The sequence below is a fragment of the Varanus komodoensis genome, unplaced genomic scaffold (genome assembly GCF_004798865.1).
Source record: "Varanus komodoensis strain SLA01 unplaced genomic scaffold, ASM479886v1 scaffold37, whole genome shotgun sequence".
Taxonomy (NCBI): domain Eukaryota; kingdom Metazoa; phylum Chordata; class Lepidosauria; order Squamata; family Varanidae; genus Varanus; species Varanus komodoensis.
This window is the reverse complement of record NW_025335889.1, coordinates 5,614,926-5,641,325: the sequence shown is the minus strand read 5'-3', so window position 1 is coordinate 5,641,325 and position 26,400 is coordinate 5,614,926. Positions and strand designations below refer to the sequence as shown.

The following is a 26,400-nucleotide window of genomic DNA, read 5'->3' as shown; positions in this document are numbered from 1 at the left end:
GAAAAGCTTAATGATTAGTGGAAAGGTATGAAGATCTTCCAGAGTCTAGGCATGTGACTTTTTTAAAAAAATAAGTTTTATTTGAAATTATAATCCTAAAAAACAAAAAGAAAACTACAAACAACATCCATCATCAAAAACATCAAGCCCGCTGGGTCAGCCCCCACACCCTTCCTTTTCCATTTATGATAACTTAAAAGCATATTTAAATCTATGCCAAGTCCCGTTTCTCTAGCCAATAGTAAAAAGGGTCCCAAGTTTGATAGAAGTCAGTATCTTCTTTTTCCTTCAATGAGAAAGTCAATCTATCCATTTCTGCACAGTCCAGGATGTTCATCGGTAGGTAGTTCCTCACTTTTCCAGTGTTGAGCGAATGGAATCCTCGCCGCAGCGATTACATGTAAAATCAAATACATTTCTTGTTTACTAATGTCCTCCGGTATAATGCCTAATAAAAAACTTCAGGTTTAAAAGCTAAGGATTTTTGTAACATTTCCTCAAGCCATTTATGTATTTTAATACAATACTTTTTCACATTTTCGCAAGTCCACCACATATGATAAAAAGTACCCAATTTATGTTTACATTTCCAACATCTGTTTGACATATTTGGAAACAGCTAATCTTTTTGGTGACAGATACCATCTATAAAACATTTTATACAAGTTTTCTTTATACGAAGTTGCTAATGTTACCTTAATATGTCTCTCCCACAGCTTTTGTCACTTTTCTAATTCAATATTATATCCAAAATTTTGTGCCCACATTATCATAGTTTCCTTAACCTGTTCATCTTCCATTTTCCTATCAAAAGTCATACAATCTTTTAATCATTTTCTCATCTGATTTAAGCATCACTTGATCAAATGCTGTTAAGTCCTTATAAAAACCCCATGCTTTACAATCTTTAGCATATCTCGATTGTATCTGCACCTTATGCCACCAAGATATATTAGATCCCTGTTCTTGTGTTTCTTGATTCAATTTCAGGCCTCCATCCTTATCCAAAATATCATCATATCTTATAATCCCTTCAAAATTCAATGCATTTGGATACACAAAAGCTTCCATGGGTGAAAGCCATCTTGGTAATATATTATACAGTTTTATCTTTAACTTTTCCCATACCACCATTAATGATTTTCTAATATAGTGACTTAAAAAAGAAGCATGTGACTTAGCCTTCTCATACCACATATAAGCATGCCAACTCATTTGCAAATCATGCCCTTCAAGATACAAAATTCTCTTATTTCTTAAAGTTATCCATTCTTTTAGCCACGTTAAAACAGAAGCTTGATAATACAACATCCAGTCAGGGAGACCAAAACCCCCATTCTCTTTAGCTTCCTGAAGTATTTTTAATTTAATCCTTGGTTTCTTCTTTCTCCATATAAATCTTGAAATTTGAAAATTTAAATCAAAAATTTTTCTATCAATTTTTATGGGAATCATTTGGTAATGTATTCATTTTAACAAGTGCTATTCTTCCCATCAAAGATAGTTGCAAATTAGCCGATTTTTCCAGGTCACTCTTAATATCCTTCAATAGTTTATCATAATTGTCTTCTTTCAGAGTAGTACACTTAGCTGTAAGATAAATTCCCAGATACTTAACCTTTTTGACAATCTGCAAATCTACTTGTTCTTGCAAGGTTTTTCTCTGGTCTTGTGTAAAATTTTTAACTAACATTTTCGTCTTTTCTCTATTTATTTTCATCCCCGTAACCTCGCCATATTCTTCACTCCTGACTTTGTAGGAGTTTAGGCATTGTTGCAAAGGGTTCCTCCATTATGAAAACCAGGTCATCTGCAAATGCTTGCAATTTGTAACTTTCATCTCTAATTCTGGTACCTTTAACGTCCGCATCATCCCTGATATTTCTATTCAACACTTCTAAAATCAGTATAAACAACAGAGGTGATAGTGGGCATCATTGTCTTGTACCCTTAGGCATGTGACTTTTTATCAGTAGTCTGGCTTTGTTCTTTCAAACCCCGCCTCTTCTAAAGCCTCCTTCCATTCTTCTACCACTTCATTTCTTTTAAGAAGGGAGCCCACATTCAGGGTTGCAAAGCAACTTAGAATATTTTGATATGCTGAACTCTGACTTTGTAACTGTTCATGGTGTGGAATATAGCTGCAGTTTCATCTCGCAGCATTATGCAATGAAATATAAAGGGTGAAATGTTATTGCCCCTTCTAATTAAGATTGCTACAAGGTTCTCATTTTCTTCTTATAGGAAATGACCCCAGAAGAAAAGAGTACTATCACCAGCCTCAGCAAATGTGACTTCAGCCATATGAGTCAGTATTTCAAAGCTCAGTCAGAAGCGAGAAAACAAATGACCAAGGAGGAGAAACAGGTATCTTGATTTAGGATTTGTTTTTAAAAGGCTTTCAAGATGAAACCCATGGTTATGATTGGAATGTTCTTTGTATTAAGTATTCTCAGTCCACTGGATCATACAATAATGTTTATCGTTACTGAGTGGAATAACTGAAATACTGTTTTGGGGAAAGCGTGCTTCATTATTAAGTATTTTTGGAATCGTTGGGATGAAGGAATATGTAAGTATATAGGATTGCATAGTTAGCCTTCAAGTGCGGATGTAGGTGTTTTGGCATCACAGGGCACAAATAATCACGTTGAGGGTAAGTCAAGGCCAGTGTTTAGACCAGGCCTAAGAATCTTTGAATTGCAACTGCATTCTTGCAATCCGTTTGTAGTATTTGTAAACCTCTTGTTGCTGAGGTTTTCAAGCACAGCTTCAATGGGGCTAAATAATTGGTTGTAATTTTGACTCCAAATAATGTATATAGTCACTTTGGACACATTTTTCCTTTGTATGTGTGCGTCCTAGAAAATAAAAGAGGAGAATGAGCAGTTGCTAAAAGAATATGGCTTTTGCATCATGGATAACCACAAGGAAAGAATTGCCAACTTTAAGATTGAGCCTCCAGGCCTCTTCCGAGGGCGTGGCAACCATCCAAAAATGGGCATGCTGAAGAGACGGATAATGCCAGAAGACATCATCATCAATTGTAGCAAGTGAGCATGGAATTATTTTCTTCCCCTCCACCCTCCTTTCCACACTTCCCACACACATACAGGAGAATGCAATGCACAGCACTTGCATTCCAGCTGTTTACCTCAGGTAACCTCTCAGTCAAGTAACCTTAGTTACAGTCATTTCTATCTGGGGCCTCTGCTAGTGAATGCTGTGTAGGACCATGAAGAGCAGTGCATAGTAATATATGTGCCGAAGTTCACAAAACCCTGTCACATTAATTGGTCACTTTCAAAAAAACATCCTGTGAGCTAGCAAAACACAAAGAACTGGGATTAGCTTTTAATCTGTAAGTAGTAATAGGTTGTTACATTTTATGCCCTCTTTCTTGTTCAGCAGCTCAAAGCACTCCCCACCCCCAACCCCAAATTTAGAAAAGGTTTTTTTTTTTTTTTTTTTGCTCTAAAGTGAAAATATTGGGCCACTTCAGACCATTTTCCTAACCTATAGATATTACAGAGCTGCTCTGATACTACAGAGCTGCCCTGACTGGCATTTGCCTTGGTAAAAAGATGAGGTGCAAATCAAATAAATCAACTTGAACTTTACAATGTGTGTCACTTTCCTTTGTAACCAGTACAGACACCAAAAAGGTTGGTACAATAGGGATGGTGCACCGACTGCAGTGGTCTGAAGAGTTTCTGTGCCTGGTGGAAGAGGCAGGGGATGATGCATTGCTCTTGCACCAGCTCACCCTTTTTCTTTGCTGGACACATTGAAAGGGCCTTTGTGTCCTGCTTATCCTGTGCAGAGATGCTGAGGGTAGACAGATTCCCTCCCTTCTTCACCAGCTTACTCAGCTTCTGTGCTGACCAGAGGGGAAATGAAGCCCCCTTCCCCTTCCTAGCCAGATTGTTCCATGCCTCCTCCAGCCTGCTTGGCTTTCATGCTAACCACAGGATAGGGATTCACTTCATCTGCTGTCAGTATGTAAGAGGAGTGATAGAGGAGTGATCCATGGCTTAGCCAGCCCTGCTTAATTACCAGCATAAGTTTTTTGCAAGCCTGTGTTTTACACTTAAGAGGGGGTACCTCTTAGGACCAAGAAAGAGATTTCAAGCTAGTTACTTTTTGTTTAGGCCCTTGGTTTATGGTGCTGGCCTGCATAGCCCAAATAAGAGTGAATACAGGCGGTCCCCAAGTTGCGAACACCCAAGTTACAAACAATTCATACTTATGAACTGCCATAAGAGGGAGAGCTCCAAAGCATGTCCTTCTTCCCTGCCCATGCAGAGAGGGAAATCTCTCTGGCATTTCTTTGCTGCAAAGAGGAGGCACTGGTGAGTAGGGAGTGGAATATATTCACAGTTTTTCCACTTTCACAGGGGTCCTGTACCTCTAACCCCCCCCCCCAGCAAATGTTCATGATCTGACTTAAGGATGAATTCCCCTTTTCTCAGTAACAGAACTCATTCGTCACCTAAGGACTACCTGTATATGATTTATTATTTATGTTTTGCTTGTATTTTACTGTTTCTTTTTTAATTTAGTTTTTAAATTTTGAAACATTTTCTGTGTTCTTTTTCCTCACACCAGAGATTCCAAGATCCCAGCACCTCCACCTGGACATAAATGGAAAGAAGTCCGACATGATAATAAAGTGACTTGGTTGGTGTCATGGACAGAAAACATCCAAGGATCTATTAAATACATCATGTTGAATCCCAGCTCTAGAATCAAGGTGATTTTTTGTGTGAAACCACAGAAGCTACTCTGTCATGCTCACTGTGTTATAGGGAGGAATGTATTGCCTAATAGAAGATCTAAAGATTACTCTGTTATTTTTGTGAATCTCCTGCTAGTTTGGTAATATCTTAAAACACCATTGTTCAATTGTCAGTGCATTTCTGAAGCAAGAAGTTGCAACTGAAAGTCAAATAATATCTTTACAGTGGCAAGGAGCATACCTTGAGAAACAACTCTAAATGGTAGCCCATCTCCAAACTAGAGCCTTCATACTCCAAAGCAAGCTGTCATATTTCTCCTTGCATTTACCTCTGTAGGGTGAAAAGGACTGGCAGAAATATGAGACAGCTCGGAGATTGAAGAAATGTGTAGATAGGATTCGAAATCAATATCGAGAAGACTGGAAGTCCAAAGAGATGAAAGTACGGCAGAGGGCTGTTGCATTGTACTTCATTGACAAAGTAAGGATTATGTGTTTATTTCCAGCTTCGTCCTTTTTCAGTAAATAGGCAGAACTGCTGAATGTAAACCTGCTAAATTCCAGGCTTGATACAAGTATGTGTCTATTCTCCTAAAACACAACAGTACAAAAGGTGATTTTAAAAGGTCAGGAAAGTGTGCATGCATGCATGCTTGCTGTGTATACAGGGGATGCCAAAATGTATACACATTTTAAGAGATGTTGTGTATGTATTACATTTCGAAATTGAATTACAATAGCAATCTGTAGCATGACATTCACTCAAAGGAGGGTGTTAATCAAATGAATGCTAGCATCCCCATGCAACAGTTTTTAATACAGCTTTTTCCTTTCTTAAAATGTGTATACTTTTTTTGGGCACCCATATATCATACTCTGACTTTTGGAGTACCATTAAGATGTGATACTAAACGTTGACAGAATATTTCATAGCATCCTTCCATAATCTGGTGCCCTCTAGATGTGTTGAATTGCAACTCCCAGCCAATTCATTGTTCTTGTTGTTGTTAACTAGATGTGCTGAGATGGTAAGTGTTGCAGTCTGTCACATGTGGAGGGCAGTAAGCTAAGAAAGGCTGTTGCACAACTTTTCTGTAGTTAAATAATGAGAAATGGAGCAGAACTAACAGCATCAATGCCAGCTATCATAGGCTGCTCCAGCTTTACCTGTGAGCTGTGTTCCATTCTAGTTCTTCAAGGCAGCTGGAGGGTGGTCAGATGGGTCCTATTCAGCTAAACAAATGGAGAATATGGCTTTCAGTAGACAAAGAGACAAAGCTTGCTATAATCCTTTATTTGATTTTTCTCATATCTTAGGCTTGGAATTTTAACTGTATAGTTTATTAGTTCAAACAACCCTAAAAGAGCTTCACACTGGTGAGAGATTGTGCTTAGAAATGCTTCTGTCTCTTTAGATTGCTGTTTGTGATATCTCTGTTCTCTCTCACTATTTCATATTTGTAGCTTGCTCTGAGAGCTGGTAATGAGAAAGAGGAAGGGGAGACAGCTGATACAGTGGGCTGCTGCTCTCTCCGTGTGGAGCATATTAATTTGCATCCAGAATTGGATGGCCAGGAATACGTAGTAGAATTTGACTTCCTTGGAAAAGACTCCATACGATATTATAACAAAGTCCCTGTTGAGAAGAGGGTAAGTCTATTTTGTTCTGTATCATTTAAAGCAGTGCGGTCCAACTTTTCATACCTTGAGGGCTGCATGATGAATTACATTTCCATGTCATAAATTGTTTGCAATATATCTATTTAATTTAATATACTCAATATATTTAATTAACAGTTAAACAAGGAAGAAGACTGATATGAGGTCTCAGAGTTGGGAATCGGGTCAGCTGCTTAATTTTAAGATAATTTTAGGCCTAACTGAATGAAAAAGAATGCTTTGTAGGCCTATGATCTCTGCAGAGATTGCAGGCAGCTCCTTCTCTGACCAGAGCCCAAGCACAACGACCACTCCTCTGGGGTGGCCCACCCCTTTCTTCTCTGTTTCTCCCACCCAGAAACTCTCCCATGTGGAAATGGCGCACTAAACCTTTTGCACTAGAGCAGAGGAACTCTGCCCAGCATGCCCTTCCTGCTCCTGCTGATGCACACAAAGGTGCCTTGTGCTCATCAGCTGAGCCTCAGGAAGAGAGCAGGACAGAATGGCAACCTTGCGAGAGCATGTCACAATCATGCCCTTGCCATCGCTGGGATCAGAACTGGTGGTGGGGAAAGGGGTGGCTTCAAGCAGCAAGAGGGCTGCAGAACAAGGCCTTGAGGGCCACATGCGGGCTGCATGTTGGACCACCCCAATTTGCAGGTGGGGAGTTGCAGATGGCTGCAGATCAAGGTTGCTTTATTTTGTGAATATCCTCCACCTACTGGTGGTTTTTTGTAATCTGTGGTTATGTATAGAGCTCATTTAAACATAAGAATAGCTGTTTGATCAGACCAGTGGTCCATCTAGTCACTGAGTAGTGAAGTCCCATTTAGCTTTAATGAATCATTTTAGCTTTAATGCTTAATAAGGTTATCAGTAGCTGCCCACAGTTCCTTCCCTTCACTCTGTATGTAGAATTACAGTTTTATAATTCTGTATCATGTTTATTCTCCCCCTTCCCCCTCATTTTTTTCCCTTCTAAACATAAAGGTCCGAATTTCTTTAAATTATTTTCATAGGGTAGGTGTTCCAACCTTTTAAATTGCCTTTTAAATTCCAGTTTGAATCTGGAAAATATGTTTCCTATTTTACCAGCAATGAGTACTGGCCAGTATAGTTCAATGCACCAACACACATCTACAAGGCTAGTAGAACACAGTGATTCTTAAACAATGAGTTCAGGTGGGATCCTTTGAAGGAGTGAGGAGCACTTTGTGCATGTCAAGGTAGTATAACAGGCTTCCATATTTCAGACTTCTTTTTTCTCTTCCCTGCTCTTGGTTTGCAGGTTTTTAAAAATCTGCAGTTATTCATGGAGAACAAACAGCCTGAAGATGACCTCTTTGACCGACTCAATGTAAGTGCATTCCATAGCTTATATTGGTATTGTGTAAAAGTAGTCCCTACCATTAACTGCATATACCGGCTTTTTCATTCATTGCTCACGATGAAGACACTTTCGTATTTAATAGTGTGTAGAAAAGTGTGCTGAAATAAACTGTCTTGCAACAGGTCTGGAGTGGAAATATGTGTTATGGCATATTTGATGCCGTTTTGATCCATCTTTGGAGTTTGTTTTAATGATACATCACTTTAATTTTATTGTTTTTAAATTGGAATCCTGCATGCTGTTCTTTTTGTTATAGCATTGGTAGACTATAAATATTGGAAAAAATGAAATATAATGCAAACCCTCCATTGCTTACCACTCCACAAAAGCTTCTTCTAAGTATTCATTCTAAGAAGGGGACACTCTTGATTTACATGCATACAAATGAAGCATTCTAATGAAAGCACATAAATTGGCAGCAGAGCATGTGGCCAAGTTCATACCTCTTCCCCTTCATTCACCTTTAAATCTGAATGGACAGCCTGTGGGTCTCAGCCTATTTTCATGTGGCCCCTGACCATCAGTCAATAGCTCCCTTGGCAGCTGTGGAGAGAGAGAAGGCAGCAGTCTAGCTCTGGTCCCATCTAGTACCAGTTTGTGGATGCAAAAGATTGCCCCTGAGGAAATGTGGCTCTTGACAGAAAAGGGTTTCCCGTTTCTGCCCTGAATGAATACTGGAAAGGGCTTCTATCCAGTTTGAATATGATGCATTTGTTCCCCTTGGCATTTAATGGGGATATCTGTGTCACATAAAGGGTCAGTATAGGCCTTTGTTGTACATTACACTTCAAACTTAGTGTTTGAAACACTGCAACAGTAGTAATGGTTTCTGTTTTCCACCAGTGTTCCTCTGTTAAATCTGTTTGTGCACCTGAACCATTTGCTGAAATTGTATATCTTCAAAGGTCTTTTTAGAGTCTCACTCTCATTCCAAATGATCAAGTAGAGGACTGCACAGAAACATCCACTACCCCCAAAAATGGGAATAGGGAAGATTCAAATACTTAAGTTGAAGAAATTTTATAATTTAATGTTGGAATTAATCAATAAACCCACTTCTTTCTTCCCCATCGCTAACCTCAGACTAGTATCTTAAATAAACATCTTCAAGACCTTATGGAAGGCCTGACAGCCAAGGTATTCCGAACATATAATGCCTCCATTACGCTACAGCAGCAGCTGAAGGAGCTCACAACACGTAAGTGCCTTTGGATTAGTACATCTCATCCTTTGTTTTTTAGTGTTGCAAGCAAATATGACAGAGGAAAACATCAGAATCTGTGTTGCGTTGCTTTTTAAAATGAAATTCAGCTCTGGCCTTCATGCTAATAGAGAAGACTGCTATTTATTAGTAACCACACATTTAAAGTGCCACCCATACACTCACATCCCTTTACAGTTCCTTTTCAAATGTGAGAAGGTATGCGTGTGTGTGTTTGGGGGGGCTCTATACCTCACTTGAACAAACTAACAAAAATAGCAAATAGCAAAACGATTTTATAGAGTTTTACCATGGTGTAAGAAACCCTATAATTAATCTATGGTGAATTTCCTCATTAGGCATTCTTGAGATGTGTTTGACTACAACTCTCATACTAAGCTAGCTGAGAATGATGGACAGGATAATCAAATGATGGACAGGATAATCTAACATATCTAGAAGCTATGCATTGCCGAAAATCGTTCTGTAAAAATAATTAGTCATAGAGGGTCCCAAAGGGTCAGACAGACAGAATCTACAGCAATCTTTTTTTGCAATAATTGTATCTCCGTTCTGCCATTTTGGAGGCATGTTTATAAGAATGGGCCCCATGAAAGAATTACGGCCATGTGGCAACTCGTGATGGCACTTCCATGTAGTATCGGTCCTGTAAACTCAGTCTTGGAACTAATGGATTTACATTGCTCACCTACGAATCATCTATCATACTTCTTTTCAATACATTAAAATATATTTGGTTGGAATTATTTATGAAATATTCTTCTGTTTACATCCTCAAAGCATTTTACAATAAAATCAATTAAATGTTACAGACAGGAAGGAATATAATAAATCAACACGGAAGTAGTTAACCACTCCGTAATATCCCTAGGAATGACCCTTTCATATAACTTGTTTTTACAAGGTGATAGAATGAAAATAAAAGTGTGATTAGGCAAACCTCACTAGGTAGTGATTTTCAAAGTTGCCATAAAAAAGAAATCCCTTTTGTGAATCTTTCTGAGAAGAAAGGAACTGGAATATACCACCCAAGCCAAAAAAGAGTAATGGGCAATTGGGAGGTGAATCCTTCAGATAGTGGTGGTGGTGATTTCTATGCCACCTGATACCTAAAGGGTATAACAGTTTATTATAGTCTCTAAATGTATACACAGTGAGTAGATGCCCTAATGTGCTACACAACACAAGATATAAATCGCTGTTAAAGTTTTTGCATAGATATACATTTGTATAGACCTACACGTTTGCTGAAAATTCAGTTCATTTGCCACAGAGTTCATAGAATCAAAGAATAGTAGAGTTCAAAGGGGCCGGAAAGCCATCATGTCCAACACCCTGCTCAGTTCAGGACACCAAGTTGAACCATCCCACTCAGATGGCTTTCTAGTTCCATCTTCAGTGGCTCTAGCATGGGAGGATCCACAAGCTCCCTAATCAATTGGTTCCATTGTTGTACTGCTGTAACAGTCAGGATTTTTTTTTTTTTTTTTTGGTGCTATCTAGCCAGAATCTGGCTTCCTGTAACTTGAGCCAGTTGTTCCATGTCCTGCACTCTGGAATGATCAAGAAAAGATACTGTCCTTTTTGTGATAGCCTATTAAGTTAAGCATGTCTATTATATTTGTATTCAGTCAACAGCAAAAGTACCCTATGGGGACTTTTTTTGTCCCGCTATGTTATAAATATTGGAGCTGAAATGATTGAGGAGAATATTAAAAGCATACTTTATGTGATATACATGTTGCATATTTAAACAGTTTTATTGGAATACTTTTAAGCATTTGAAGACAATAGCATGTACTTTGCTTCATTATTTAAGAAAAAACAAGATGCTTACAAGAAATGGTTATCAAACTAATTAATTTTAGCAATCCAAAAAAACTGTATAGATATTTTGCTAACCACTCTATTTAAGCTGAGATCATCCCTGAAGTTGTTGTGGCAGCTTCAGTTTTGCTCTCGCTATTTATTAGTTCAGTTTCACTCAGAGTAAGAACATATACAGTTGGAAACTGTAATTTTGCCTAACAACTGTACTAGCAATTGGCACACATTTTTTACTAATGAATTTAAGCTGCACTAGCTCGCATCAGCTACAGCAGAAAGCCAAGCTGCTAATCTTTTCTTTCCATATGAAAAACTGAAATCATCCATGAGAGCCTAGCTAGAGTTCAAAGTTCACTGGTTCATTTTCAATTCTTCCAGCGGATGATAATGTCCCAGCAAAGATCCTGTCTTACAATCGTGCCAATAGAGCTGTCGCTATTCTCTGCAACCACCAGAGGGCACCTCCAAAGACCTTTGAGAAATCCATGATGAATTTACAGAGCAAGGTAACAGACTGTTTCACCCTTAGTTTAAAGCCAAACAAGCACTACTTGACTTGTCTTACTTCTGTTCCCTAACTGAGAGTTATCTAGCTTGCCCCTAAAAATACTTCACTACTGAAACTTATTTCTCTGATATCTGAAATGAGTATCTTGGTTGGTGATGTTATTGGAAATCCTTCATCGGATCTTTGCTCTTCATGCAAAGCTACTTTCAAATCTGTCCTTCCCACTTGTGGGTAAATTGCATATCCAACAAGTTATGTTTTGGTCTGAAGAAAAATCTGTTTTTTTAATTTTCATATTGTGAGTTTCAAAAAAAATCAAAAATTAAAAAAATAAAAGAATTAGTTTTCTTAGCATGAAATTTGAGTGAATCTGTTGCAGTGAATCCACACACACTCCTGTATCCCATATATATTTCATGTATTGCATGAAATACAATGAAATACTTCTGTTATTTGGGATAATTGTGCATAGACTTCAACAAAGGCAGCTCATAATTTATTTTTTTATTTTTATTTATTTAGAATTTTTATATGCCGTCCTGTTGTGAAGGCCTCAGGACAGCTTACATTATATCCATGTATTTGTCCATTCATAAATTACACTGAAAAACCACCTACTCAAAAATTGAAAGCATCATCAAGTCTATTGCAGGTGGCCATTTGTCCTTCCAGTGTTATTTTATTTTAAAATAAAATTTTATTATTTTCTTTATTAAATTTATATACCGCTCCCATAGCCCTTAGTCTTTGCCTGTGAAAAGGGTGTGAAGAATCCGTTTACATTCAAAGAGTATCTATAAATTATCACTGGTGAAAGCAGAAAAAAATTAGGCAAAAAATGTTCTTTGCTGTTCTGCTTTAGTTTTCCATCCTGGTTTGCTCTGAGGACATTGGGTGAGACCCAGAGTACCTCATAGCCTTGTAGAAAGTATTTTGGCTTGTGCAAGGCTTGTCATGAATTCTTCCATCCAGCGACACACCTCTGCGACATATCCTATGTGGTTCCACTGGGGCGTCCAAACTTCAGGAGCAGCTTGGAAGGAAACATGAGGGACTTCAGCAAGAAGGGGAAAATGGAAAGTCTCCATTGTTCTCTGCTCTCTCTCCCCCACACCCCGGAATCTGCTAAAAACCTATAAGGAAAGGAGGAATTTGATTTAATTAACTACTAGAGGGTTAATTTAAAGGAGGCTGATTATAATAAAAGCTTGGAAGATTTTCTGAGCTTTGCCTGGGATTTCATAAAAATCTCTTTCTCCAAAAAAAGCTTAACAGTTGTGTGAATACTTCTTGTCTGATAGACATAAGCCATGGCATCATACTTGTTTGCCTAATATGGCAAAACTATCCTTGGATGGTCTTCCTCTCTCAAAGTGTTTGTTTTTGTTTTATCTTAATGAAAACTAGTATATTTTATTTATCCCACACCCATTGCTGGAGCATGTTGATTGGAGCATAATCTACAATCTGCTACAGAGACACACAGAGCAACTGAATTATTCACCATTTTCCCCCACAAAATTGCAAGCCTCTTATAAATTCAGCACATGTTTGTCTTTCACTACTCTAATTCATCCTTTTCCTTTTCAGGTTATTTCTGACCCAAACCCTGAGGTCATTTGGTTAGGTTGGTTTACATCCTGAATCTGAAATAACCCTCTCTCAATAAGGCATTCTGTTTTATTAATAATCGGGGTGTTCTTTTTGGCTTTCATAATACCTAACCTGGCTGCTTCAGTTGTTAGGACTGACAGCTTTGACAAAATGATAACTACTTGGCTGCCTTCTGTTTTCCTCTCCCAACTTATTTGTACCATCATTTTCAGACGAGCTAAAGAGTCTTGTCAGTCTCAGCTTAGGTAAATGAACTGTAAACCATCACTATAAAATCCATGGTTTCACTCTTCCACAATAACCTCGTGCCTGCCACATGCTTTGGACTACTGCTCTCATCAGCCCAGTGCAGCCCATGAGGAATGAGGCAAAATGTAGTCCAGAACATATGGTGAGTACCAATTTGGGCAGCACTGCTTCAGCTTCAAACAATTGCTGGACAGGCACAGAAATTCCCTAATATGTCCAGCACAGTACTTTCAATTCTTTAAAGCAAGAGTAGGCAACCTGGCAACTTTCAGGTGCTTGACTACCATTCCATCATCTGTCCATTGGCCATGCTGACTGAATTGTAATTGAAAAAGTCTGTGAGGTATTAGGTTGCCAACCTTGGCTAGTAAAGGGTACCAGCTGTCTGTCTACACAGATTCCTTAAACCAGTCATTCTCAGTACTAATTAATATACTATTAATTCACTCAATGAATTGGCTGTATGATGGGAAATCAATCCTGCTTTGCATATTAGTATGTTTGATTCTTTGTGTAAGTCTTCCAGAGCCTTGGATGTAATTAGTCTGCAGATCATAGTTTTTTCTAGATTTTTGGGCTGTTGGTTTGAAGTCATTCTTTCCAGCCTTTAGATTTTCTCTTAGAAAGCCAGTCTTTATGCATCTTCCCAAAATAGCTGTTAGAACACCTGGACTTGAAATCCCACTGACTGATGAAATACAGGAATAGTTTCAAAGGAAAAGCAGCTAAACTGGTTTTTAAAATACGCTAGATTATGCATTCTATTAAACTAGTTGTGCAGGATTGGTGGGATGCAGTTGGATTGTATAGAAATAAATCTTCCTGAAAAGGTGGGTTGAGTATCTGAAACATCTTTTCTTACCAGCACATCTAGTTTAAACAGTAATAACTTCAGAGTTTCTCAGTCTGGCAGTTCATAATTGCATTTGTGACATCAGGTGGGAGCTCTGAAATCATAAGAAACAAGACTTCTTCTTCACAGTCTCTGTGCAGGAAAACCCTGTGCCCCTACATGGATAAGTTATGAGGCTATGGTTCTCATTACATTTACTTTTTGGGCACTGTCTGAGTGAAACAATAGGGAACTCTTCAGAGCCTCAGAAATACTTCTCTTTGTAATCTAGTCTTTGAAGGTTGTTTTACTTCATATTTCATCAGGTTTTATCTGTAACCTTTTAAACTTCAGTGTACAAAAAAGGGAGGGGGGAAGACAAATGAAACAATAGGTGGACTGCATTGCAAAGGTACTGTTTTCTCTTTATAAAGAAACTGGAGTGTGTCTACAGGAGGGTGGTCAGTGTGTACCGGTGTGGAGGAGGTCTGGAAGCCAAGCCTTGTGTGGAGCAGTTAAAGGAGCTCAGTTTGTTGAATTTGGAGAAAAGAAAATTGAATGCTGGGGACATGATTGCTCTCATCAGCTATCTGAAACACTTTATCATAGAACACATAAACTATCAGATTTATTTCCATGACATGTAGTGATGATGGCCACCAATTTAAAAGGGAATTGAACAAGTTCAGTCATGCAGCTATATGAGGCTTTAGTCCTGATGGCAGTGTGCCTGTTTACACCAGTTGTTTATCACCTTGGGTGGGAGACTGCTGTTACACTCATATCCTGGCTGTGGGATCCTGTGGGCAACTGGCTTGGCTACGTGAACAGAAAGCCAAACTAGATGGACAGTTGGTCAAATTCAATGAGGCTCATTTTATGTTCTGAAAAGATGGAATTGTTTTTTCTTCCATTGCTTCAGAGAGTAGAACCTAGACTTAATGGACAGAAATGCAAAGAAGCATATATTAGGCAAAGCTTCCTCATGGAAAGAGCTGTTCAGTAGTGGATCAAACATCCTCAGGTTGTGGTGGGCTCTTTTTTGCCCACTAGTATTTAAGCAGAGGCTTGGACAGTTTACTGTCAGGAAAGATGTCAGTCCTTCTTTGGGCCTATGTTTACACTAGACAGCCTTCAAAGTCCCTTCCGTGTCTAAAGTTCTGTGACTCTGTGGTAGGTGCCTTAGGTTTAATAGCTATTATTTTACTGATTTGTTACATACCCTTTTTCCTCCAAGAAGCCAAAAAAGCAGCATGCATGATGCTTCTTCAGTTTATTTTCACAACAATTCTGTAAAGTGGATTAGGCTGAGAGTTGGTGACTGTTCTTCGCCGTGGCCTCTGTGCATGACACATATGGGTTGCTGCGCCTGCGCAGTGCCTAGGCCGGAAGATTAGAAAGCTAATGGTTTTTGGCGGGAAAACTCCGCTCCCCTCCCTCTTTGTGGTATAAATAGAGCGGAGTGTCTGCCATTTTGTCAGTCTTTGCGACCGCCATTCGCTGTGACTCGTGCCTGTTCGTCTCTTGCTATAGATCTGTGCCTCTTCGTTGTTTTTTCTCAAAAAGTTTAAACTTCTCTTACTCCAAGTTTGTTCTTCTCCCCGATTCTGTCTGTTTTCTTCTTGAATTCTTTCTCTCTCTATATATAAACAAAAACAAAAATATTATCTTACCCTCTATACTGTCCTCTTTTCTTCATTTTTCCGCGATGGCGCAGCAGGCGGCATTCCACAAATGTATTGAATGTGGATCTAAAATGTCGCCGGCCGATCCACATGATCTATGCCTCCTCTGCCTCTGCGAGGGACATAGGACCGACAAGTGCGGTCATTGCTTGGCGTTTACCAAGCAGGCGCGGAAAAATAGGGAGAATCGTCTCAGAAAGCTCCTATGGGATCAGGCATTAATGCAGTCCGACCAGCTGCTCCTAGGGCCTCCTTTCTCTTCGTCCGCGCCTCCTCAGCGCTCCTCCTCCACCGTGAGCGCTCCGGCGAAGCCTCCTTCCTCGACCTCTGCCGACCCTCCTCAGCGTCCTTCGGACAAGGGCGCCGCTTCTATGGGGGCTCAGTCGCTGCCTTCTCCCCCGACTAAGAAATGGGAGAAGCACAAGCATACCAGTCTGGATAAAACTTCCACCCATAAGAAGTTGAGGAAGGAAAAGGTGGATAAGCCCACTCGCAAGAGCAAGAAACCTGACCGCCCAAAACAGTGAGGCTCAGGTTCATCGGCTTCTCGGTACCGACCCCCTCGGGACTGGCCCTGCAACTCGTTATGCAGGTGACACTACCGGGGTCCCCCAAGCCAACCACTCGGCCTGAGAGCGTGCCTTCCCAGCAACAGGAGGAGCCACTTCGGGAGTCCATCTCTGATGGCGAAATCAGAGACTCCCCACCGAGGGAACGCTCACCAACACCCATGCCACCAACTGAATCTCATGTGGCCTTACCATTACCTCCTAGAGGTCGCAGCCGTTCATCTGAGCATCGAGATGAAAGTTGGTTGATTCCGGGATATGGTGCTCCCCCCCGGCTGGGGTGGGTACCAGCCATATCCCTATTTCCCTCATGAGCAGAGATCACCATTGGTCCTGAGGGATGTGCCATCCACCTCCAGGCGTACGGAGACGAGGTGCCCAACCTCCCCTGAAACCTCCTCCTCCTCAAACGTTGACCGGCCGCACTACATGGAAGACTCCGAGGACTCGGAGGTTGACTCCACATCCCCTGATGTGGCTGTCGCATATCAAGGGCCTGCTTCACCCGACGAACCTCATGTCTCGTTCACAGAGCTCATGTCCCGCTTGGTTCGTTTGCTTGAAATCGAAGTCCATCAACAGCCAGGCCCTTCGACAGATTGTTTCTAAGACGTCGTTCGGGGAGAGCAGTCCACATCCATAGCTCCGCTGCTTATAACTACACTGCGCCAGGCTATGGTCCAACCCTGGGACCAACCGGCCCAACCACAAGCGACCTCCCGCAGATATGAGGCTATGTATAGAGTTTGGGACGATGACATTCCCTTCCTGCTCCGTCACCCAAAACCAAACTCTCTTGTGGTTGAATCCTCCCAGGGCAGGGAGTCCAGGGGACATACCGCTCCTCGGGACAAGGAAGGGAGGAAAATCGATATGCTTGCGCGCCGAGTCTATGTGGCCTCTGGACTCGGCGTGCGCATATCGAACTATGAAGCGACACTGGCACATTACCAGTACTTTATCATGTAGAAACTGGATAACGTCGCTTCCTCCCTTCCGGACCACCAAGCAGACCTTGCCAGGGTTTTTATTAAGGAGGCAATGCGGGTGGCGGTACAACAGCTGTCTACCGCTCGTCACCATGTAGACACCGATTCAAGGGCCCTCGTCAACGCCATCTCGCTACGCCGACATTGCGTGGCTGCGCAGTTGTAATTTCCCCAATGAGATGAAGCACAGAATCGAGGAAATGCCTTTTGATGGTACCGGTCTGTTCCACCAGAGGACTGACCGAAAATTAAAGGTGATTCATGAATCACGCCTAACCGCATGCCGCATGGAGCTCCTGCAAAAACGTAAGTGGCAGTGGCCCCGGTCGTCCTACCGGAATCAACCATATTATCCGCGCCAGCAAAACTACCCTCGAACCCAACAATACCAACAATGGCAGCGTCGGAGGCAGCAAGCACAAGGCCGTAGGCAATTCGATACCGATAAACGCCCACGTTGACGGCTTGCGCGAACCATCCTCTCTATTCCAGCACCACCTTCCCTTCTCCCTTTTGGGGACCAGCTCCTGGGCCGACTCCCCATTTGGGAGTCCATTACATCTGATAGGTGGGTGTTATCTATCATCTCGTTCGGATATAGGATAGAACTCGATGTTATCCCTCCTTTGAGCCCGATTCGCTTCACACCTTCTTCATCGGTGCTATGCGATGAAGTCTCACAGCTACTTCTCAAGGGAGCGATTCGAAAATTGTCCTGCTCGGAAGGATTGCATGGATTCTAGTCCAGATATTTTACGGTCCCGAAAAGGTGGTCTCCGTCCGATCCTGGACTTACGAACTCTTAACAAGTACATCAAACCAAGGAAGTTCCGGATGACCACTTTACAGAACATTCTTCCATTATTGAAAAGAGAGGATTGGTTCGCCTCACTGGATTTGAAGGATGCTTATTTTCATATTTCCATACATCCTTCACACAGACTTTCTACGTTTTACTGTCGGATCTGACCTGTTCGAGTTTAACGTCCTACCCTTTGGCTTGGCCACAGCCCCTCGAGTCTTTACAAAGTGTATGGCACCAGTATGCGCACACTTGCGGACTCACGGAGTACAGGTTTATCCATACTTAGACGACTGGCTGATCGTCTCGCAGTCCTAACAAGCTCTCTTGTCTGATATACAAATGACCTGCGCTTTGCTCGATGCTCTCAGCCTCTGCATTAACCTTGACAAATCAACCCTTATTCCCACGTAGGTCATCAATTTCATCGGGGCATGACTCGACACGGGAAAAAGCTTTCCTCCCACCAGAACGTCAGAATGCTTTATGCAGCCATACTCATCGGATTCGATTACACGGAACGGTTCCAGCCTTGTCCGTTCAGAGACTACTGGGGCATATGGCTGCTGCTATTGCCATTGTCCCATATGCCAGGTTACGTATGCGACCCATTCAACTGTTCTTCAAGGCTGTTTTTCAACCGCAACAAGATCCTGCCACCAAGCAGATTCGGATCCCGCATGCAGTCTTTCACACTTTAACGTGGTGGACCATCACAGATAACCTATCGATCAGCACTCCGTTTCGACCACCTCGGCCAACGACGACTGTGTACACCGATGCATCCCTCCTGGGATGGGGTGCGGCATGTTCGGGACTTCGGGTCCAAGGTACTTGGAACCGACGAGAGGCGAGGAAACACATCAACTTCCTGGAACTTCTGGCGATTTTCAACGCCCTCAAGGCTTTCGAGACTGTGTTATGCCGTCATATTGTCCAAATTGCATCAGACAATGTAGCAGCAGTTTTCTACATCAACAAGCAGGGGGGCACAAAATCTCCAGCCTTAGCACGCCTATCGATGGACATTTGGGACTGGTGCATGCCAAGGAACATCACGCTTATGGTGGTTCACCTGGCTGGAACCGACAACGTCGAAGCAGATACATTAAGCAGACATATGTCAACAACCCACGAATGGGAGTTGGACAAACAACTTTGCGAGGGACTCTTCTGCCTGTGGGGTTATCCGGATGTGGACCTGTTCGCCACACGACAGAACAGCCTGTGTGCCCTTTACTGTTCCAGAGCGGGTGTCGGGCCGGGATCGATGGGCGATGCTCTCATGGTCCCTTCGAGCAACATGACTTTTTATGCGTTTCCTCCAATCCCACTTCATGACTTTTTATGCGTTTCCTCCAATCCCACTTCTGACGAGAGTGGTAACAAAAATAGCCCAGGACAGGGCCACGGGGATACTAGTGACTCCGTGGTGGCCGAGACAGCCATGGTTTACCACTCTCTTGCTTTTGTCCAGAAGAACGTTCCTTCATCTACCAACTCTCCCGCACTTGTTAACACAACAAGGAGGAGCGATCCGCCATCCGGATATATTCTCTTTGAAGCTGACGGCATGGCGAATCACCTGATTCTCGTCACCGAGTCGGTACCGGGGACACCTCACTCTACAGGTGACTTCACTCAACACACAGTATATGCAGCCCCGACTTTGAATTTGACAGCGAATATCACGATACCGATGCCTACTGACAGAGAAATTCAGGCGATTATCGAATCTGCATTAAGACCGTCCACTCGTCATTCCTATACGGCTAAATGGAGAAGATTCTCCTCTTTTGTGGAGTGCCATTTGTTCTCCCCTGCAACAGCTTCAGTCACCAATATCTTACAATTTCTTTTACATTTGCATCATGAGGGACTTAAACCGTCATCCATCAAAGTTTATGCAGCCACTATATCCCATTATCATGGCACTATACACGGGTTATCAGTCTTCTCACAACCGCTGGTTCGGTGCTTCATTAAGGGACTACAAAATTTACATCCGTCTATTCGCCCTGCCATGCCGACGTGGAGTCTTTCTGTAGTACTCCAAGCACTTACCAAACCACCATTCAAGCCTTTAGCAACTGCGGACTTACGCCTGGTGTCATGGAAAACTGCCTTTCTAGTAGCGGTTACATCAGCACGAAGAGTTAGCAAGCTTTGTGCTCTCCGCATAGACCCACCATTTCTGAACTTCCATAAGGAAAAAGTTGTCCTTCGGATGGATTTCTCCTTTCTACCCAAGGTGGCCACATCATTCCACCTAAATCAGGATATCGTTCTACCAGCTTTCTTTCCGTCGCCGTTGACCCCGATAGAACGTGCTTTACACACACTTGATGTTCGCTGCTGCTTGGCCTTTTACAGATCCCGCACTGAATCTTTTCGTACTACTAATAGACTTTTTGTTAAATACTCCGAGCAAAAAAAGGGATCACTGATATCATCTCAGAGACTCTCTAATTGGATCACCCAGAATATTGTCCTGGCTTATCAGCTATCGAAAATAGACTTACCTGTCTCTCTAACTGGCCATTCCTACATGAGCAGTAGTGACCTCGTCCGCTTTTGCTGCAGGGGTTCCTTTGCAAGACATCTGCAGAGCTGCGATCTGGGCTGGTCCATGTACTTTCGCCAAGCATTATCAGCTTGATGTACGTGCCACATGGGATTGCTCTTTTGGTAGAGCTGTTCTCTCATCTGTTTGTCGATGATGACACCTCCCTCCGCCGAGTCTGGTAAGCTTGCGAATCACCCATATGTGTGATGCACAGAGGCCACGACGAAGAAAAGCAGGTTGTTTACCTGTAACTGATGTTCTTTGAGTGGCCATCTGTGCATTCACACAACCCACCCGCTGGCCCCACTCGGTGTCGGTGAGTGGATATCGTGTTTTTTCTCGGTACCATACTATAATTTGCATCGGTACCATTTGGATTATGTCGCTGGGTGGTTTTTTTTTTTTTTTTACAGTACCGAAATATTAATGACATCAGTACCGGGAGGTTATATCACTGACTAGAGATTGTTCTCGGTACCGTACTATAATTCATAACGGTACCGTGGGAATATAATGGTGTCTTATCATTACTTTATTGAACGTGAACGTGCGGTCTTCAAGACTGAGCAAAATGGCGGACACTCCGCTTTATTTACACCACAAAGGGGGAGGGGAGCGGAGTTTTCCTGCTAAAAACCGTTAGCTTTCTAATCTTCCGGCCTATGCACAGCGCAGGCACAGCAACCCATATGTGTGAATGCACAGATGGCCACTCGAAGAACATCAGTTACAGGTAAGCAACCTGCTTTTTCAAAGTCTCTCTGGTTGAGTGGACTCTAGAACCTGGGTCTTGCCAGTTCCATTCAACATTCTATTCATTATACACACGGGATCTCTAGAATCCTGGCAGTCATTTCAGCAAACTTGAGTCTTGCATGCTTGTTTAATTGCAAATCCCAGCCAGTCCTTCTGTGAAACATCAGTGATGAGTTAGCAAAAGTTTTCTTGGATATGAAGTGCAATTTTTTCTTTTGGCAAAGTTTCCACCATTGTATCCAGCAGACTTCTAAGAAAACCTCCCCCTCTTGATCAGCTGTTTACAGCTTTTCATCTTCAACTCCTTCCCACTTTTTTGCCTTGTCTAGATTGATGCCAAGAAGGAACAGCTGGCTGATGCCAAGAGGGAACTGAAAAGCGCCAAAGCTGATGCCAAGGTCCGAAGGGACGAGAAGTCTAAAAAGTAAGTCTGGCTGTTGTAACAGACATGCATAACCAAGAATTTCAATGTTGCATTGCATGTGGTACAATCATTGGCTCGAAATTAAATTTGTTAAAACGGCTTTCCCTTGGATTAGTGCTTTCCTTTAGGCATGCTTATAAGGTTTGTGACTCAGGGCGTCGTCCTGAACCTTCCTAGAAGTAAGTCCCATTTACTTTGGTAGAGCTTTGGTAGAGCTTACTTAACAGAAAGAATATATAGGGTTGCATAGTCAGTTGCTTCCCCATGCTTTCCGCTTTGGCCTCAAGCTTGCACCACCAGAGATCTTCTTAATTAGCCAGTTCATAAGCAGAAGTCACTGAAGATTTACAAAGGAGGACTCACAAAGGAATTATATCATAAACTGTAAGACTGTAGCAAACTCACATATTTTATTTGCATGCAGTAACCTTGTTGAGCCCTCCTATCTACAGCAATTGGCTATAATTGCAATTATACTTGTGTACCCTTTCCTTAGATTACTGTTCATTTTCCTGATTTCTTTCTCATGTCCTCTATATAGCTGAATTTATCAGAATTGTGCCTTAAACCAGCTGGAACTTTTGGAAAGTTAAAGTTCCTTAAGAGTTGTGGTCCCTTCCCTGTTTTATTTTTTTGTTGTTGTTTCCTCCTGCCCCACCTCTGATCTTGGAAATGTTTTCATTACTATAGAAATGGTGGTTAGAACTCAGTATGGACACTTCCAGTCATCCTCATTATTAAGCACAAGGAGGTTAAATGAAAGGCCCTGCCTCCTGTGTCATCCCCCTGTTACTCTGTTCTGTAACCCTCCAGAAACTGTGTGGGGAAGGAGTTGAAGTGGGGTTGTCTACTCTATCCATGCACATTTAGAGCCCTGATCACAAAGAGTTCTAAATCATGGTATGGTTCATAGATGCCACAGATGACAGGTTTTCCCCTGTACCTGTTAATAGTTGCATGTGAAGTTACAGCTTCTGAAAGTCTTTGCTACACAACTATTGAAGGAGCAGAAGCCTTGTCTTCCTTTGCATCTTGTTTCTCTAAATCATGCAGAAAGCCCATCTGCTCCAAATCTCCACCTTCCATGTGGAGAGTGGCAAAGCTAAGTCATTGGAGTAGGCCAGCAGGTATAGCCCCATTCTTCCCTTATACTATTCTGATTTTAGATTGAGCACACATCTACAGTTGCCAAAATGAATGTTTCAATATGCATAAGCCCTTAACATGTACATAGAATGTACATTTGCCTCTGGAACTGTCCTATGCACTGCTTCTGAGGCAGCAGCACTTCTGCCTTCTTTGGTACTGAACCAAGAGAGGTCCACATACCTCTGTTATGATGCAGAGATTTGGCAGCATCCTTCTGTAGAGAAACCTATAGTGCTGTCGGCTGAATCAGTGGTTCACACCTTGCTCTTGTGCTGGCTAGTGCTGCCTTGAATTCAGTTGAACCTAGCAGTGCTGCCTAGGCTAACAGCAGGAAAAAGCCACATTGCTTCAAACTGGCAGTTCCAAAAAACCAGTTGGTGTGCCAGATTTTGCCTGCAGTCCATCAGTTGGTTATCTTTGTGCCACAGCCATATTGGCATAAAAATGTTATATATGTGCATAACTTTCCAACTGAGAAATGCTTGAAGAAAAAGTTGAAAGTCAACAACTCAATTCTTTGTAGACCATACAGTTGAAATTCCCATTAAGAACTTAAAACAGGATGGTTGATTTACTGGAATGGAACCAAGAAAGGTTTGGTTCGTTTCTACTCAGGCAAAGTCCTTGTATACTGTACCACTTGGGCAAGTAATTCTTTCTGCTTACCTGTCTATATTAGAGGCACAGTAATTACCAATAGTGCTTAAGAAGTACAAATAAACGATTTACAGAATTTTGCACTTGTAAGGAAATTATGTTCATCTCTCTTCTGGTGAGAAGTAGAATGTTTTGACAGAACTTCCTATTGCTTAGCAATCTACTCAGGGGAATCTTCTGCACTGACTTTTAATTCGTCAAAGCAAAACAGTCTGAAAAATCCATTTACAATTTTCATCTGACCTTTTTTCCCTCTGTACCCAAGGACTGTGGAAAGTAAAAAGAAAGCAGTACAAAGAGTTGAGGAGCAGCTGATGAAGTTGGAGGTCCTGGCTACAGACAGAGAGGAAAATAAGCAAATTGCCTTGGGGACCTCCAAACTAAATTACCTGGACCCTAGGATTTCTGTTGCCTGGTAAGTTCTTGCCAGGGGGAAGTAGGGAAAAAGTTTCTGACCTTTTCTCTCTGGCTTATTTTGCTCTTTAAAAGGAAAATTGTTATTAGCTCAGTGTTGTTCCTTAGCTACTGACCATAATATCACACATCTGTACCTGATATATGAGCAAGCTATTCTGAGGTAGAAAAGCTGCTTGTTTGGTTTTCTGCATGGGTTCATACTCTTAAGTTCAGTCTAAAGAGCCAGAAACATGTATTAAAAGCCACTGAATTATCTGCTAAATTCTTTGACAAGTGCTGTAACAATAAGGGTATATGTGCTAATTCATATAAGGTATGGAAAATGCATAATGGAATTACTGCTAAGTTTTATCAGAACATCACACAGAAAATTTATCCCTAACTTAAGGGAGTTTGGTCAAATTTGCTGTGTGTATACCACTGCATGTAGAGTTAGGTCCTGACCTGTTCCTGCTGCCTCCCCCAGCATTTTTCCTGCCCCCTCCCTTTGGCATTTTTAGTCTGTGAATGTTAAGAGGCTGGGATGGAAAGCACAAGATGTAGGCGGTGGAGCTGATGGGGATGGTCCAACTACCTCCATGTCAAATGATGTGCATGGTAGAGGGAACATTCCTATTGTATCAGGTAGTCCCTATCACTGTACCCATGCATTGCTGTTAACTAATGTTGAACTTTCTCTCCTCCCACCCTCCCACTTGCCTGTTTCAGGTGCAAGAAATTTGGAATACCTATAGAGAAGATATATAACAAAACACAACGGGAAAAATTTGCCTGGGCAATCGACATGGCAGATGAAGACTATGAGTTTTAACCTGATTTAATGGGCTGGATTTTATGGAAGAGAAGGGGAGTAGCCTGATTTTAGGGAGATTGATAAACTGTGAGCCTTACTTGTCCTTTATATTTGGGGGGGAGGGGGGCATTGGGAGGGCAAAGCGAGTGTCTAATAAAATACCCATCATCTTTGAGAAAAGATAATGCCTGGAAATATTACATAAGAGCTGAGCCAGTTGTCCTATGGACAACTTATTTAAATCTGTTTCAGAGACCCAAATTCTAGCTGTATGGTTTGTGTTTTATCTCTGGAGGGAAGACAAGTGGATGGGGGAATTTGTTAACCTTCTGCCAGGCAAATTCACCGTTACACTGAAGAGCTTGGAAATCATTAGCTACTGTATACAAAATCCAATGAGATATTGGTGTGTTTTTACAGTTAGGGTTTTTGCAATAACTTCTATATTTTAATAGAAAATGGACTCCTTAATTTCCTGCCCCCCTCCCCCTCTTATTAATTTAACACAATGGAATAAAGCCCTCAGTACACTGGCTCTGGCCACAATGGTCATCGTGAAAACACCTGGTAGTTTTCATTTTTACTTGCCACCATCATGGTATTGAAAACTATAACAACTCAACATCTCTTCAAAGCAAAGCATGATGGGAAGATCCTTCCTGACTTGAGTGTTTTTTTTCCTTTTTTGTTAATGTGAATTTTTACTATTTTTAATTATTTTTAAATATTTAAGCTTTGTTTTCTTCTTGATCTTAAAGATCATGTAGATTTGCAGAGAGTAGGAAGGAAGGGGCTAGGGGAGAGCTAATGGATTATGAGTACAAATAAATTGATGACAAAATGTTTTCCCATCATACTTTGTTCTGAGTACATAATATATATATATATGTATAGATATATATATATCAGAAATATCCACATTTGTGGGTTTTGTTTTGCTTTTTCTGGCAGGTTTTTTTTCTCTCCCCTTTTAAAAAACCCTCCTCCCTCTCCTCTTTTACTTGAAAGATTTTATTGTGTAAAAACAACTTTCACAGGTCAATTAAATTTTGAGGGAAGTGAGCTTTGGTCCAAAAAAAAAAAAAAGGAAAAATAATCAAGATTTTAGGGCTTTTATTTTTTCTTTTGTAATTGTGTACAAAAAAAATTAAAAAAAAATTAAAGCAGAATTTTAATGTGAACCCTTTTTTGCTATAATCCATTAGTTTTAGAGGCATTGTTAGCTTAGTGTGGTGCAAAGACAAGTTTCCCGCAGTTTTTCCTCAACCAAGTATCTTCTATTTTTATCATGAATTCCCTTTTAATCAACTGTAGGTTATTTAAAATAAATTCCTACAACTTAACGCAATGCCAGCATCTGTGTGTTCTTGTACCCAAAGGGGCTGAATGGCTGGCAGTAGGCCAATAGCTACCAAATGAGATTTCAGGAGGGGTGCCTAGGACGAATTGCCTGAGGAACTATGGGGTGGAGGCACAGTTGAATTCCCATGTGACCTTTTAAACCATAGTCACTGACAACTGATTTGAAGATTGTCAGTTCAGTGGGCTTTATTG

General features: G+C 41.4%; 1 protein-coding gene across 2 annotated transcripts in view; it reads left to right on the top strand.

Annotated features, from left to right (window-relative positions):
• The window catches only part of TOP1 (DNA topoisomerase I), a 90,174-nt gene extending 63,980 nt beyond the window's left edge, over window positions 1–26,194 (top strand). For both annotated transcript variants that reach the window (XM_044440401.1, XM_044440402.1), the window contains 11 exons: window positions 2,245–2,367; window positions 2,866–3,053; window positions 4,609–4,753; window positions 5,076–5,219; window positions 6,203–6,388; window positions 7,686–7,754; window positions 8,871–8,985; window positions 11,215–11,342; window positions 21,736–21,830; window positions 23,902–24,051; window positions 24,762–26,194. In XM_044440401.1, the coding sequence (XP_044296336.1) occupies window positions 2,245–2,367; window positions 2,866–3,053; window positions 4,609–4,753; window positions 5,076–5,219; window positions 6,203–6,388; window positions 7,686–7,754; window positions 8,871–8,985; window positions 11,215–11,342; window positions 21,736–21,830; window positions 23,902–24,051; window positions 24,762–24,864 (1,446 nt within the window). In that variant the 3' untranslated portion in view covers window positions 24,865–26,194. The remainder of the gene's footprint in view (window positions 1–2,244; window positions 2,368–2,865; window positions 3,054–4,608; window positions 4,754–5,075; window positions 5,220–6,202; window positions 6,389–7,685; window positions 7,755–8,870; window positions 8,986–11,214; window positions 11,343–21,735; window positions 21,831–23,901; window positions 24,052–24,761) is intronic.
• Window positions 26,195–26,400: the final 206 nt, after the last annotated feature.